At 33.9% G+C, this 15,757-nt stretch overlaps 3 protein-coding genes across 3 annotated transcripts; 1 reads left to right on the forward strand and 2 right to left on the reverse strand.

Moving 5' to 3' along the window:
- The first annotated feature begins 4,742 nt into the window (after positions 1 to 4,742).
- LOC128672241 (glutathione S-transferase-like) lies at positions 4,743 to 7,359 on the forward strand. The gene is made up of 4 exons (XM_053749257.2): positions 4,743 to 5,026; positions 5,555 to 5,722; positions 6,701 to 6,840; positions 7,108 to 7,359. Exons 1-4 carry the CDS (start codon positions 4,891 to 4,893, stop codon positions 7,273 to 7,275), a joined length of 612 nt encoding a protein of 203 aa, XP_053605232.1. The 5' UTR covers positions 4,743 to 4,890; the 3' UTR covers positions 7,276 to 7,359.
- Positions 7,360 to 7,971: 612 nt separating this feature from the next.
- Positions 7,972 to 10,494, reverse strand: LOC128672238 (glutathione S-transferase-like). Its single transcript, XM_053749253.2, has 5 exons — positions 10,312 to 10,494; positions 9,764 to 9,931; positions 8,866 to 9,005; positions 8,258 to 8,432; positions 7,972 to 8,107 (listed from the first exon to the last, which is right to left on the reverse strand). The coding sequence occupies exons 1-4, from the start codon at positions 10,445 to 10,447 to the stop codon at positions 8,259 to 8,261; spliced, it is 618 nt and encodes a 205-aa protein (XP_053605228.1). The 5' UTR covers positions 10,448 to 10,494; the 3' UTR covers positions 7,972 to 8,107; position 8,258.
- A 2,308-nt stretch (positions 10,495 to 12,802) lies between these two features.
- Positions 12,803 to 15,320, reverse strand: LOC128672239 (glutathione S-transferase-like). The gene is made up of 4 exons (XM_053749254.2): positions 15,156 to 15,320; positions 14,389 to 14,556; positions 13,894 to 14,033; positions 12,803 to 12,997 (listed from the first exon to the last, which is right to left on the reverse strand). The coding sequence occupies exons 1-4, from the start codon at positions 15,283 to 15,285 to the stop codon at positions 12,821 to 12,823; spliced, it is 615 nt and encodes a 204-aa protein (XP_053605229.1). The 5' UTR covers positions 15,286 to 15,320; the 3' UTR covers positions 12,803 to 12,820.
- Positions 15,321 to 15,757: the final 437 nt, after the last annotated feature.

Raw genomic sequence — 15,757 nt, forward strand, 5'->3', positions numbered from 1 at the left:
TAGTTCCCATGAATTGATATAGAAAGACTTTTTACTTAGAATGTTATTTTTCAAGAGTGTTCTTAGATTTGAATTAGGGTGAGTTGCACCAATCAACTTTGACATTCAGTTTGAACTGCGCGCCGCTGATGTTTAGACAAAATGGCGTACTTCAAAGTTTGATGGTGGCCATTTTTGACTAAGGTGACTGAAAATATCAGATTGTGTTGACATACAAAGCTTCGTTTATATGCTTTAAATAGCTGATATAAAATCTATTTTTATACTCTAAATCTTCTAGTGAAGTAAGATTCTAGTTAATTAATGTTCACAACATAACAAAGTAAATATAAAACGTACAAAGAGGAAACTAAGTACGAAGGTACTACTCATTTTTATTTTAAAAAATATACCAGTTTGTAATAGTATTAAGAAAATAATAATTTCGAATCAAATTATCAGAATTTCTATATTTAAAAATCCAAGCAACATTTGCAAGAAATTCTGTGTTTTTAATTATTCGGGACACTTCACAAAATACCTCCATTCATTCATTTATGTTACTACAGTCCCGAGTAGTTGCATCGTGTTCGTATTTTACTGCAGTTGGAATTGGCTCCATTTGTTTCGGATCAAGAAGAAGAGTAACACTTATTTTAACGGAAGAATCGATCTTATTAGAAAACATTGGTACGTTGAATTTGCTCTTTTTACTAAAAGTTTTTATTAAGTATCCTTAAAAGGAAGATTCATTCATTAATTTTTAGCTTATTTCAACCCCCTGCTGGGTATAGGCTTCCTTTTTTCATGCCACTTTTTTCTGTCTTGTGTCAGTCACATTAATCGCTTTCCCGCTGTAAAAGGATATATAATTTTGATTTATTACAAAATTGTGTTATGTACAAATATAACGTATAAAATGGTGGACCATATTTTCAACCAATAAACCAATCAGATGTCTTCAATACGTTTGCAATATTTTTTTTCGTATTATTCTGTACTTAAAAACGACTAGGTACTCTTCGTGTAAGAATATAGATTTGTTTTATCATTTTCAAGTAATTAACTAAATACAGATATTTAAGAAGTAAAGCCAGGATTCATGCAATGTTTCTTTAACTCCATGAATGAATCATACGAGTTGACTCTCAATTATAGCAACTTTAGCATCTTAAATCTGCAAACAAACTGTCGCAACCAAGAAGAGTGCTTCAAACAGCCGTCAAACAATGCCGAGTTAGTCCAATTACTGCAAAGTCCAAACGAGTCCCGAGTGGTAGAACTTCATTTCCTTACTTATAGAAAGTGAAGTATTTCTTCTGCGCTTTCGTTGATAAGTCAAGAGCGACGAGCGAGACACTGAATTGTACTATACTTCCTCTTGTTGGATTAAAACTACAGACCAGTAATTTATCTAAGGACGTATACATATGAGTTACTCATATTTTAAAATTATAATACTTTTTCTATATTATTCATAGTTCGACTTTTGTTAGTGGCATTGTTTGTTGAGTATTTAATATATTCGCAAATGTTTTCTTGGCAAAATCAAAACATTATTATATTTTAAAATAATATCTAATTTCCATTAAATATTTTTAAAATCCTTGTAATATACGTTGCTACTTACTTTTTAAGCGAATGCTGTTACAAAATTCCGTTCCGTTTATCCTGCAAAAGAAGTCAGTATTTCTATAAACAGGTGAAACAGTGTTTACCAAACATCCATAAGTCTTTAACTTATACCACAGAGCAAAGTAACGACGTTCTTAATGAACTCTCCCTGTAAACTGTTCCAGAAGTTCCCAACTAGTCCGTGGGAGTCGGGCATTAACATTCCTCGAATATTTTTACGTATCCCAAAAGCGGATAAAAAGTTTCAACTTTTCAACTCTGAAATAGTTTTTGGTTTTATTTGTGAAAGGATTGGAGGGTTGTATTTTTAAATACTAGTTTTTTGTTGGGATTTCGCTTGCATCTAGGGAGAAAATATTTTTTTAAATAAACGTTAGGTATCTAAATTAAGTGACAGCATTTGTCTTTTCGAAAATAGCGTTTTATTTTCATGAATTGCGTTTTGTGAGCAAGGATAGCTGGCATCAATTTCTTGTACTATTATAAATGTAAAAGTTTGTATATGTGAAAATGTTTCTTAGTCGATCACGCAAAACCTACTAGATGGATTTGATCAAAATTTGGTACACGGCTAGAATATAACCTGCAATCATCCATAGTGTACTTTTTATTCCAATATTTTAACCAGAGATAGAGACAAACCCCAGGGTGCAGCTAGCTAAATATTATATTTCCTTTTTAAATAAACTGTGTTTTATATATACTATAGTATCACGTAAAATCACCCATAATGCACGTTATATACATCATAAATATACATGACTATGCCACCAGAGTTGAACACACCTGTTGATAATCTCAGGGGGTGAAATATTACATCCCTTATATAATCTGTACTTTTAATAAGAACAGCACTAAGGGCAGGTTATTCACGTAATATTCTGATATTTTTAAAACTTTCTTTTCGCTTTTGTTAAAATCATTTTCTTTACACATTATGACATTCTTCACATCGTTACAATAGCGTACAAATCCATCTAGATATTTCACAATAAAATAAATGAAAGATGAATCACAAAAGTAACATGAGATACCAAATTCATATTCTTCTTTGTAAATCAAACAAACGCTTTCATTCAATCAAAAAATTTATGAACGTGGTTAGATTAGATGTCGATAGAATATTTTCCATTCTATGTTTCCTGCCATACATTTTAACTCCCTACACGACACGGCTTTATACAGCGTTTATTTTTATCAGCGATGTAGTTTGTATGGTCCAGGTATATCTTAAAGTGATGGCATCAATAATATATGTGTGTTAATGATTATTATAATGGCGATTATAAACCGAAGACTGACCAAGAAAAAGTAGAAAATTTGAGATGCGGCCATTTATAAGTCCCGTATTTGTTAATAGACATCCGTGGAGAAATTCCTGCGGTGAAGTCTGTCATGTCACCTGTGCTATTGAATACATATTTATTGATCAGTTTTATGTTTATTTCACAAACAAAACAAATACAACGGAAACAATAAAAAAGAGACGCCTACTAAAGCAGACTTATCCCAGAAAGGGATTTATTTCAGTCAACCAAGTATTTGTAAGAGAACAATTTAAAGCGCACAGTAACTTTGCTTAAGTTGACCGTGCAATGTAAAGAGAAACAACTTATGTATTAGTTAAATGTATTTATTTTAACGCCGGCTAGGTACATTCTAATTAATTTCTTGGCAACTCAATGAATACGTTTACCAAGAGCGTTAATCTCATTTTTATTTCCATAATCCCATCCATTCCAGCCACCCGTGAATTTTCCCCAATTTTCGGGAACCTTTATGAAACTCCCCAAGTTGGAAAGTAATTAGAACAAAACTAATTTCAAGTCTTCAAGCTCGTCGCCAACAACGAGTGATGTTTGTACGAACTTTCTAATGGTAATGAGATGCCGATGAATATTTTAGGTGTATAGAAAAGTTAACACTTAAATGTCAAAGTAGAGGAAATAAGAGTAAGTAACACAGCAACTCAATAATCATAGGATTGTCACTGTCAGGCTATATGAACGTCGTGACGCATGCGTCACTACTCCAGTTGATAATTTGTGGGTAAGAAACTGGTCTGAAAAATGGAAACATAAAAATTAATTTTATTCAACAGTATGTATAATTACAATAGCTGTTCTTTTGGTTGCTTTTATCTAGTTTGATCTGAATACCAACTGTTGCAAATACATACTGAGATAATAGGAAAAATTATGTAAACGAATTGGATGATATTGCAATTTTGCCACAGGTGTATCATGTGTCATAGCTAGATTAAATGTATTTTTTTATTATATTCATCCTTATCAATACAATACAATTTCGACATGGCTAATGCTAATCCTCCACTGGATTTGGTAGATGAATGTATGATGAAAACCACGTAAAATCCGAGCAGTACTTTTGGTTTCACGCGAACAGACAGATGCGGCAGTGAATTGTTTTATGATATTTAAGGATATAAGGATTATGCATATGACTAAAGAAGTTACATTTTTGGTAAAGGTATAGGAAAATTCATATCATGAAAATAAAATATAAAAATATATTTAATTAATAAAAAAGGAAAGGAATACTGTTTACTCTCAACTAAAATGACGGAATAGAAATTGTATGAAATTAATACTGAAGCTAAGAGAAGCGGTTATGACCAAGTTTAAGTGTAGGCCGACCCTAACGGTGACTTGCAGATCATATATTTACTTTACCCCACGCAACGAATGCCGGTCATCGTAACATGTTACATTGCTCAAAATTATATATTGTGTAATAACTGACTATATAATTTTAAATATATTTATCATTTATCATAAGTTTTTTTTTTCAAAATCTTTTGAAGCCTGAGTCGTACGGAATTTCTAAATTTGTCGAATAATTTTAAAAGTATTCTATATATAAAAAAAAAATCACGCCATGTTACATACACGTACAGTCAGCAAAAAGTGTGAGGAATTGACTCTGTAAATAAGGGATTTATAATCAAATAATAACAATGAAATTAACACTTATCAAATGAACTTAAAGTACAAATAGAATAATAGTCTCACATTTGAAAGAAAAAAGAAACGCCTACAAAAAATATAGCATTGCTTAAAACAACTATTACTCACTCGTAGTACGTATACAAAACTTTGTTTTAAATAAAACGCGATACCAGCGTGTACTTAATTTACATTGCCGACTGTACTTTTTTATCAGTAAACAGACCTACTGATGATCTAATGATATGTGATATAAGATAAGAGGAAAAAGTCACTATATTTGGAATGCGGTAACAGTGCTCACGTCAAAATGGCGAAAAAGTTATACTATTTTGAATTTAACGGGTTAGCAGAGTCCATCAGATACATGTTACACTATAGTGGTCAAAAATTTGAAGATATAAGATATGAACGCAAAACGTGGCCTATTACAGAAATTAAAGACTGTAAGTAATATTTTTTATATCACAACAAAATATTATACTTTAAGGGATCAACAATAAGGTGCAGGAAATTTTTTAATAAACGCATAATTTTATTGTCGTCGTCGAAAATCCCAGGGTAGTAACAAGATAGTTGACATGACAGACAGACAGTAATGTGATCAAATTTTGCAAGTTACATTGCACCCACTTTCGCCTGGCCTACAAAGTTGAAATTTTCCACGTCGTCGCTTCAGTTTTCATGACAATGATAAACATGATATGATGGTGCCCCTAATACCAGCTTCCACAGGGAACTCCTCAACGGTTTACTGCCCGGATATGATTTTTGATTGCGGTATGATTCAGAAATTAGACCTTGACAGTACTTTTTCAAATCAAATTTTAATAGCTGGTGTCAAAAACCATTTATTTTATATCAACAAAAATATGTCCACTGATTTTATGGTTACTGTTGTGAACATTTATTTTAAAAAAAGAATTTAATTTTATATTCTTCTAATTAATCGTGGATTTATTTTTTTATTCCAGCTCTTCCATATGGCCAGCTACCCGTGTACGAGGAAGGAGACCGCAAGCTGAACCAGTCTATCGCCATCGCTCGTTACATCGCCAGCCAGACTGGTCTTTTGCCCTCCGACCCCTGGGAACAGGCTGTCTTGGACGCTGCAGTTTTCAACATTAAAGACTTTCAAACAAGTGAGTATACGAAATTTGATCAGTCTTCAAATTGTATGCAACGTCACAAGCTCGGTATATGGATCACATTAATATATAACGGGCCACTCACGTGTGCTGCCTCTGCATGACCCGAGTAAGGCAAAACCAAGAAGTGTTAGCTTGTCACCAAAGATGATAATAAAATGCGTGCAACTAGATGAAAAAGTAGGAAAGCGGACCCTGGGCTCCGACACTCAACACGGCTGTGGAATAGTTAGCTATAGTTTCAGTGTAGTAATACCTTTTTCAAAACAAATCGACCAATGCTTATTTCTCACATTACTTTTAATCACACTATATTAGTTAATGTGTTTACTGTGCAGAATCAAAATAAAATAATTTATTCAGAAACTAGGCCTTCACAGGCACTTTTTACGTCATATTCTAAATTAAATGATATTTACCAAAGCTACAAACTACTAGCATTTCGTAACAACCACTGCTGAGAAGAAATGCCGAAAGAAACTCATTCAAACAGTGTTGGTCCCTATTATGCCAGAAGGGGCTTACCATTTTTTAAATATAAAATGTATAATTTTTATCAGTAATATAACAATGTAAGTACATGGTCAAAAGGTATACAGAAACATATTATGATTGTGATCAAGTCCTGATGAAAGTAAATAAAAATATATATAAATATAATTAACCAAACAAAAAAACTTTTAATAAAAGAGTACTTAATTATGTCTATTATGGGGTACAATCAACAGCTCAAGCTACCTAATTTGCAAATTCGTGGCTATTACCACAGCGCAGACATCCATGAAGGATAAAATGACGTTCGGTTGGCTGTACCATGCCTATTCGCTATCTTGCCTATAAAGTGCGTGGCCAATTATTTGTAAAAATAAAATGTGTCTTGTCTTCAGTTCCAGATTTGTTAAGCTCATTTCTCATATTTTCACCTGAGCCGTGGCACAAGCTAACTTCTCATTCATATTATTAAACTTTCAGAAGCACGATCTTACGTATCGGAGACAGATCCAGTCAAAAGAGAACAGTTAAAAACAGAGTTTTTCACGGAGACACTGGACTATTACCTTTCAAGATTCGAAAAGGAACTAAAAACAAGCAATGGATATTTCGGAGGAACGGTAACTCATTACGTTATTAACGTTTACTAATCAGAAAATGGATAGTGAAAGGTGATTCATGCATGAGCTTTCCAACACATTATCTCTGAACATTTCTGGCTTATACAAACGAAAGAGTGAACATCAAGGGAGAAGAAGTACCTACTCTGAAAGGAAAAAAATGTCAATTGTTAGTTGTAAAAAATAAAATAACTTCTGGGGACGAAGGAGTTTCATCAGTTAAGATTTTGATTTCCAATTTTTTCATTTTCTGTATATATTTTTCAGTTGTCCTGGGCAGATTTCTACCTAATGGGGATCTTAGAGACCATCAATACTTATGCGGGTGTAGAAATCGAAAAGAACTATCCCACTATAGTAGCTCTGTTCAAGACTATTCGCTCGCTATCCGGCGTGAAGGAGTATATTGCTTCTAGGAAATCTTATGTTGTTTAAATGTCTACTTTTAAAGCTAAACTATAATTTCTATGTAAGGCAATATTTCGTTAATAAAAAATATAAAAGAAATTTGTCATTATACCCTGTCTCTCTCATTTAAACGTTTCCCGGTTACATCTGCTGCCGAAGAACGTCAAAGCCAAGGGCCAGGGATTGTATTCGTTAAATTATTATAGTGTGTAATCTATTTCATTTTTTAATTTTAATTTTGAATAATAAGTATACACTAGTAATTATTGAGGTATGACATTGAGCGCACCTTTTAGAATGGCACCATTACCAATCATATCTACTAAATATGTTTTGGTGTTACTCGAGGAATAATTAAAATGTGTTCTTATAAACAGAATACTCAGATCAGTTTTGCCCTCATTGGGCCATGGCGTGGCGTGACGTGGCTGAGCGTCAGCCAACATCATGGATTTGTAATATAACAGACATTGTATCTGTATCATAATTTTTCATCTACCTAGACCTGGCAGTAGGGACAAGAACTGCAGGCTTGATGTCGTCAAGGACGATATGTACGCCAGTGTTATAAGCATCATCATCGTTTCAGATATGAAGATAAGAAGATATGCTAAGCTTCTGTATTGTGTTCTTCTGTCGTCCACATGTAATGTTGACAGCAGTACTCTGAGGTTGTGGATTAAGCTCCCTGTCATGGTTTTCTATAGAGACTACAACAAAGAGTTATTCAAAAGGGGCGTGATAATAAGTTTTTTTATTTTTATTAATTGATAAGACACCCTTGGCGTTGTCGACGGCTACTTCCATTCATGTGCCCATCTGAATGCAGAAAATCATGCCTGTTTTCTTTCTCAGTAGCCTAAAAAATTGTTTAAAAACATTATTCTTATGTTCACTTTAAAAACTGTAATAATTGAGGAAGTAACACATGTTACGGTATTAACTTTTGTAGGAAGCACTAATGCGAAGAAAAGTAAAACAAGAACTGAAAAATATTTTTTTAATCAACCTTAAGCAGGAAAAACGTAAGGGCCCCTTTTGGCGACATATTCCTTGACACCAGGCAGCGATGGTATTTCCTTCATGAGAGCGGTAATTGATGGGTAATTCTTCTCCAATTGGACATTCATCGCAAGGTTGATGCCCTCGAGCATTCCGACTAAGTAGAAATCAGCCCACGATAACTGAAACAATTTGAAAATTATTTTTGGTACAGTCAACAGCACTTCGAACTAACCATATTTATTACTTTTGTTGTTGTTATGATTAGCCCGGAATAAAACCACTCCATATCGTCCCATACGAGGCTACTAAGGAAGAAAACGCTTTGATACCTATTAGGCAACTATTAGGCAATAAGATCTCCTGATAATAAACAAATGTAAGAACTGTGTATTTAAGTAATAAATTGTTTTTGAAACTAATCGTAACGAACCGATTCTATAGGAGAGTTTCATACAGTAAGAAAAAGTATGTGGACAAATAACACAGATTGCGTCAGCACCAAAGTAAGTTGAAGGTTTGTGCTATGGGATATTAAATCAACAATACTATTTTTATAACATGTACAATTGTACATATGTTACCACTGATAATGATGATGATGTATGAACCTACCTTTCCTCCAAAATGTCCATTGTTGTCTTTGAGCTCCTTCTCAAACCGTGACAGGAAGAAGTCCACAGAGTCTGTTAGAAATTCTTTTTTTATTTGCTCTTTTTTCGTTTCGTCTTTCTCTATAAAATAGGAATAACTTTCTGAAATAATAAAAAAATTAAAAAAGTTAGTAACTTAAATTCAAAATGTGTATATATGTATAATATAACTGAATCGGTACAGATTTTGCTTCATAGTTGTATTCCTCGTTGCTGAGTGTCGTAGTCATTATGTGGAATGAATCACACACAATTTTTTGACACTATTTTTGGAGTTGTTTACCATTTCACACACAAATTGATAATCGAGCAGAGCACAAGTTTCCTAATGATGTTTTCCTTTAGCGGAAGAAAGTGATAGTCGATGAAAACTACACGAATCAGATTGGTATACAAACTCATGTGGCACGAGTAGGATTCGAACCTGGGACCTTTCAGTTCACAGTCAGACGTATTTAATTATAATATATAGCAAGATGACCATACGCGGACAAAGAAATTATAACTTTATTATATAAAAAATTTGTAACACTGCACAAATTTTACGGGCAAATTTTGGGATTATGAAACTTAGTTGGTAGGTATATTAAAACTTTACAATATTCTTTTGTTCTGAAAATAATAATGAGATGAAACAATTCTGGAGTCTGGAAAAAGCATGTGTGACATAACAAGTCCATGCATCCAAAAGTATTTATCTTTTGTGTGTTCTTCCATACTAACTGGCTTCCATACTGACGAGCAGATCAGAATAAGTACTTATTCTGAAAGCCGAAATTTTAAGTTCTTTCACTGTTAACTGTTAGTTTTTTAGCATATTTTGTAAATAGAGTGTTCAAATAATAATTTTAGTTACTCACTTAGTCTGAAGTCATTTACATTTAAGACAGCAGCGTCTAAAATAGCCTGTTCCCAGGGGTCGGAGGGTAAGAGTCCGGTCTGGCTGGCGATGTAGCGGCTGATGGCGATAGACTGGTTCAGCTTGCGGTCACCCTCCTCGTATAGTGGTAGCTGGCCGTATGGAAGAGCTGGAAAAACAAATATATTCACACTACAAAAATATACTCAATTATCCTTCCTTATCCTTACATATTATAAAGTCCTCTACCGTGTTTGTCCGTATGTCTTTCTATTCACATAAACTCAAAAACTTTTGCACGTATTTTCGAGCACCAATGGACAGCGTGATTCCTGAAGGTTTGGGTGTATAATTTAATAATGTTTTCCCCCGAGCGAGTTGATAAATAAATACAAATATTAAGTACCAAAATATTTGTGTCGAAAATAGGTAAAAATATTTATTGGTAAGTTAGTTTTATCCGCCCCGGCAAATAATGAGTTTTGAAGTATTTTTTACAACGATTAAAACGATATTATGAAATAAAGGCTTAAAACAATAGGTACTTACAATCTTTGACTTCCTTAATAGGCCATTTCTTGTAATCAAATCTCACGTCTTCGAAGTTATGCCCACCATAATGTAACATATACCTAATATACTCCGCGATTCCGCCTATGCTAAAATATAGTAATTTTTTCGACATTTTGCTAAGACCGTTGGTGGCGGCACAGAGACTATTATCTTATGACGCGAAATCGTGTCTTTTATAAGTTCTTATACTCAGCGATAGGGTATCTGCGGAAATGCAAATTCAAGTTACTCAGATTTTGTTTTCTTTTAATATTTGAATACGCTTACCCGTAATTTATTTTACAAATTATTAATGCCCAGTTGCATATACACTGTTTGGATAAAAATTTTGGTGTCTGCCTGAGCCTGAACGACTGAATAGTAATTTGTGGCCAAAACCCAAATCGAATTATTGGCCTATTATATTAATTAGAAAAAAAAACATTGTTTTTTTTTTAATTTGAAATATTGATGAAAAGAAAGAAACTTATTTTTCGAAATCGAGGCCGAAACTATGACCGAACATATTACCGTAACAAAAGCCGAATATTCGGTCGGGCACTAAAAAATAAATATAAATTATGTAATAATATGTTTTACAAATTATTAATGCTTAGTTGCATATACACTGTTTAAATTAAAATTTAGGTGTCTGCCTGAACGACTAAATAGTAATTTGTGGCCAAAACCCAAATCGAATTATTCGCCTATTATATTAATTAGTAAAAAAACACATTGTTTTTTTTTAATTTGAAATATTGATGAAAAGAAAGAAACTTATTTCGTCGAAATCGAAGCCGATATTATGACCAAATATATTTCCGTAACAGCAGCCGAATATTCGGACACTAAAAAATAAGTATAATATGTAAAAGTATATGTGAAACATTTTTAACACATTTTTATAATCATCAAAGAAATGATCAGAAAAATATCATTTTCCATCTTGACCTAATCGGGGATCGAACCCGAGATCTTCGATAAGGCAAGACTAAAGTCATTTTTGCCGGAAGATATAAAATATCACTGGCCTTGTACCGCCTCACTAGAATATGAGCATAACAGTGACTTGCACAACGCATGTACTTCACCTCGCAATATGAATGCTGGTCATCGTGACATATTGACATAATATTATTGCACCATCTATTGAATTACAGGAATATATTATGTAATAATAATGTATGAATTATTAAAATCATGTTGGCTGTAAATAGTCAAGAAGTGAATATTGTCAAGTATTTGCGAGACAATGGTCTGACAATTACAGTAGTAAAGACTTTAGGCTCCGACGCTCTATGACGAAAGAAGAAACCGGTCGGTTCGTTCGTCTCAACGTTCAGATCAGAGAGATAAAACAAAATGTGGCATGGAATAGAAACACAAACAAGCATTTATTTCACAATTATTTTCCAGCTCTTCTATAAGGCCAGCTATACGAGGAGGTTGACCGCAAGCTGACTCAGTCTATCGCCATCGGCCGCTACATCGCCAGCCAGACCGAACTTCTGCCCGACCTCTGGGAACAGGCTGTATTGGACGCTGCTGTGTTGAACGTAAACTACTTTCGGGTAAGTGAGTAATAAAAGAATCTGACGATGATAAATTAAGGGTGCCAACGACTATACCGAGCGGAGACGAAAAAGTTGGAACGCGAACCCTGGGCTCCGACGCTTCAAACTTTAGGAAGAAACCCAGAAAACGCTCTGGTAAGATAAATTAATACGAGAGAAGACCCAGAAAACGCTGTGATAAGGTAAAGAATACTGCGCTTACTACATTTATTTACAAACAAATGTGGCAACCTCAGAACTATATACTACTATGATACATCATAGGTGACGAAAAATCACCATGTGACATCAAAATCAGCAACGGCGTTTCGTCATAATTTTGATGAACCATCATTTTGACCATTAAAATTTTTGTCGTAGTCATCATGATCTGCAATTTCAATGTTACTAGACCTATATAGACATTGAAATAGCTGATATTAATTAAAGCACTAGTTTAACTGAAATAATTAGTATTAATTAAAGCACTAGTTTAACTGAAATAATTAGTATTTCTTATTCTTACTTAACTCAGATAGTGAATTTATGTATTTTCTGAGACATGATCTTACATAGTGCAGCCAGATCCAGTCACGAAAGAACATTTGAAAAGAATTTCTCACAGAGAAACTGAAAAAACAGGCTGCATTAATAGCTGTATCAGCACTTGAAACCCTTAATAATTTTTTTGTATGCTTTTTGACCATGTAGGTATTCTATGTACCTTGTTATGCCATTCGAGAGAAGAAAATGTATACTGATAAGCCCTCCTGGATCAACACTATTTCTTTCGGCATTTCTTCTCAGCAGCGTCATTCCGAAATTACTATATGACATAAAATTTGACGTGAAAAAGTACTGTGAAGGTATAATTTCTGAATAAATGATTTGATTTCATTGATATGGAAGATAAAATTCTATGAATTAAAAACCAATTTTATTTTTCTTATTTTTTATTGTGCGGGAAAAACATAAGGTTTCCTTTTTGCGATGTATTCCTTGACTCCAGGCAGCGTTCGGATTTTGTTCATGAGCGCAGTTATTGTAGGGTAATTCTTCTCCACTTCAGCGCTCAACACAAGGTTGACGGTCTCCAGGATTCCTACTACGTAGAAATCAGCCCACGATAACTGAAATACATATTTTAAATCCATATAACCTGTAGTACTAACCGAGTTACAAATAACTGTATTTTCTTCTTGTTGTGTTATTGTTAACACTGCTCTCTCTGTCTCATCTACCGAGTTGTTGACATCAGCGTAAACAATAACCTTAAACTTCGAACATTCGGCTATAATTTCACAACCGGCCTGACGTTAATCCTATTTGGGAATGCTATCGTACCACGATATCATTCCCAATCCCCATTCACGATATCAGTTGCCTAGGCTCTGTATCCCTTAGTTATCTCGTACCATATTCACGGGAGATGTAGTGGTCCTATTCTAGGGTAGAACCACACATGATGAAAGCAGATAGACGTTTATGATGGTATGGGGAAGTGTAGTTCAGGGTCGATCTCGTTTTTCGATCTCATTGTAATATCTGTGATAAACGTTAAAGTGAGTTTGTATGTTCCTCTACAAGCTTCTATTCTAATGTAATCGACAGTCGTGAAATGTTGCAAGAAATGATAGACCTTTAATTTCTGAAAATATACTATCTCAGTGGAAAATTGATGCGGGCGAAGCTACGGGCAAAACCTAGTTTGAGATATATCTCAAACTAGGTTTTGCCCGTCTGTGTTTGACCTTGGGTTACTAACTATAGTTATACCACTAACTATACATATATATAGTTACTAACTATAGTTATAACAGATCATAATAGGAGCTACTTTGCGATTTACTTTGAAATGTCCATAATATACGTATATGTGGCGGTACGTGTATATTGTTTGCAACTTTGCGCATACGCATTCGGTCTGCGCTGGAATTTAGCATTAGCCTATTGGATGGAATTTAACTGCGCCGCGGAGTTCTTGTAATCCACTCTGATAAATAGATAGATGAAGTTTTTTTATAACCTTTCCTCCAAAGAATCCCTTGTTATCTTTGAGCTCCTTTTCCATTCGTGATAGGTAGTATTCAACAGTCTCTGTCAGAAATTCTGTTTTCAGTTGCGTTTTCCTCGCTTCATCTTTCTCCAGTAAAATGGGATACATTTCTGAAAAGTTAAAAAGTAAAAAACAATTATACTGAAGACATAAGAAGAGCAAAACAGAAGATAAGAAAACCGGTTTTTCTAACCCATTACTTTAAAAAAAGGAGCAAAGAAGTGCTGGATTGATGTCGCCCAAAATGCGTGTGTAATCGAAATGTTGAAAGAATGACCAGAATTTGCTATAGACCGCAACGGGTGGAAAAGTGGGTTGATCAAGAATCGGGACACGTCACCAACAGGTTAAATACAAAGTCGTGACAATTGATTCGCCAGTCACAGTAGCCGAAAACGACCAGGGATGTATATATATAAAAAAAAAAACAACACTCTAGATTAGAGATTTCCCTATGTTACTCACTTAGTCTAAAGTCTGTAATATTCAATGCTACAGAATCTAATACAGCCTGTTCCCAAGGGTCGGAGGGCAGGAGTCCGGTCTGGCTGGCGATGTAGCGGCTGATGGCGATAGACTGGTTCAGCTTGCGGTCACCCTCCTCGTATAGTGGTAGCTGGCCGTATGGAAGAGCTGGAAAAGTTTATTAATTATTACAAATTGTTATTGTATAAGTATCTGTTTTATTTCCGTAAAATAACCGCTTCCTGTATAGACCATCATGAGTAAAGATTTTCATATTAGCCATGCTATTTATTTGTTTGTATTTAGTAACTAAAATTGTATGTAGTAACTAAAGTCGATGCTTTAGGTCACCTGAATGATATCTTAAATCATCATAATCATTTTAGTAATAACACACACATAAAGAAAAAATATATTATTTACGTCATTTTCATAAAATAGCGCTTGGAAAATTAACACAAAGCCAATAAGTGGAACAAAACACACCCAAAGACTTTCACGACGAATGAAGTGGTTCACTACACACAATTACAGTTTGGTTATCAACTGAGAGTGCAGATTTCCTAACGAAGTCTACCTTCACCGGAAGCAAGTGATGGCAGATATACTTAACATTATTCAGATTATTTTACAAACGCACGTGGCACAACTAAGATTCGAACCCGGAATCTCTCGGTTCATAGGCGTGGACCACCACCGCATCATGAAAGTGTTAAAGCGATGTATAAAATAGTACATATCTATAATAAACATTACATAACACTCACATTTTTTCAAAGTAGGTAAATCTTTGTATTCGACTCTAATGTCTTCAAATTTTTCGCCACCATAATGTAGCATATACCTAATGGCCTCCCCGAGACCGTTCACATCAAAATAGTGTAATTTTTTCGACATTTTGCTAACTCTGCTTAACAAAAACTGATCTATTGTAGCGAACGTAACGGCTGTTATATATTTTTACCTTTGAATCACCTTATTTTATCAATAAAAATCTGTTTGATATATTGATTGTGGTACAAATATACAACTAATACACCTTATCATATCTGTAATATTTGGTGATATTATCACCTATCTGTAATATTTGGTTATATTATCACCAAATATTACAGATAAGGTAAAGTGTTATATATATTATAAACAGTAAAAAGATTTGCTTTGTAAAATTTATGTAAGTCTTTCTTTAAAATAAAATTCTTCCAACCTTATAAATTGTTGGAAACATTTTGTGCTAATTCAATTTTTTTCTCTTGTTGCTTTATTCTAATTCTGTAGGGAAAATTTTTAAGGACCATATTAAATATTTTATTATAGTTCATCTAAATATCATTTTTTAACTTTTCGATGATGATATGAATATATCAAC

Source organism: Plodia interpunctella, chromosome 9 (assembly GCF_027563975.2).
Source record: "Plodia interpunctella isolate USDA-ARS_2022_Savannah chromosome 9, ilPloInte3.2, whole genome shotgun sequence".
Lineage (NCBI taxonomy): Eukaryota > Metazoa > Arthropoda > Insecta > Lepidoptera > Pyralidae > Plodia > Plodia interpunctella.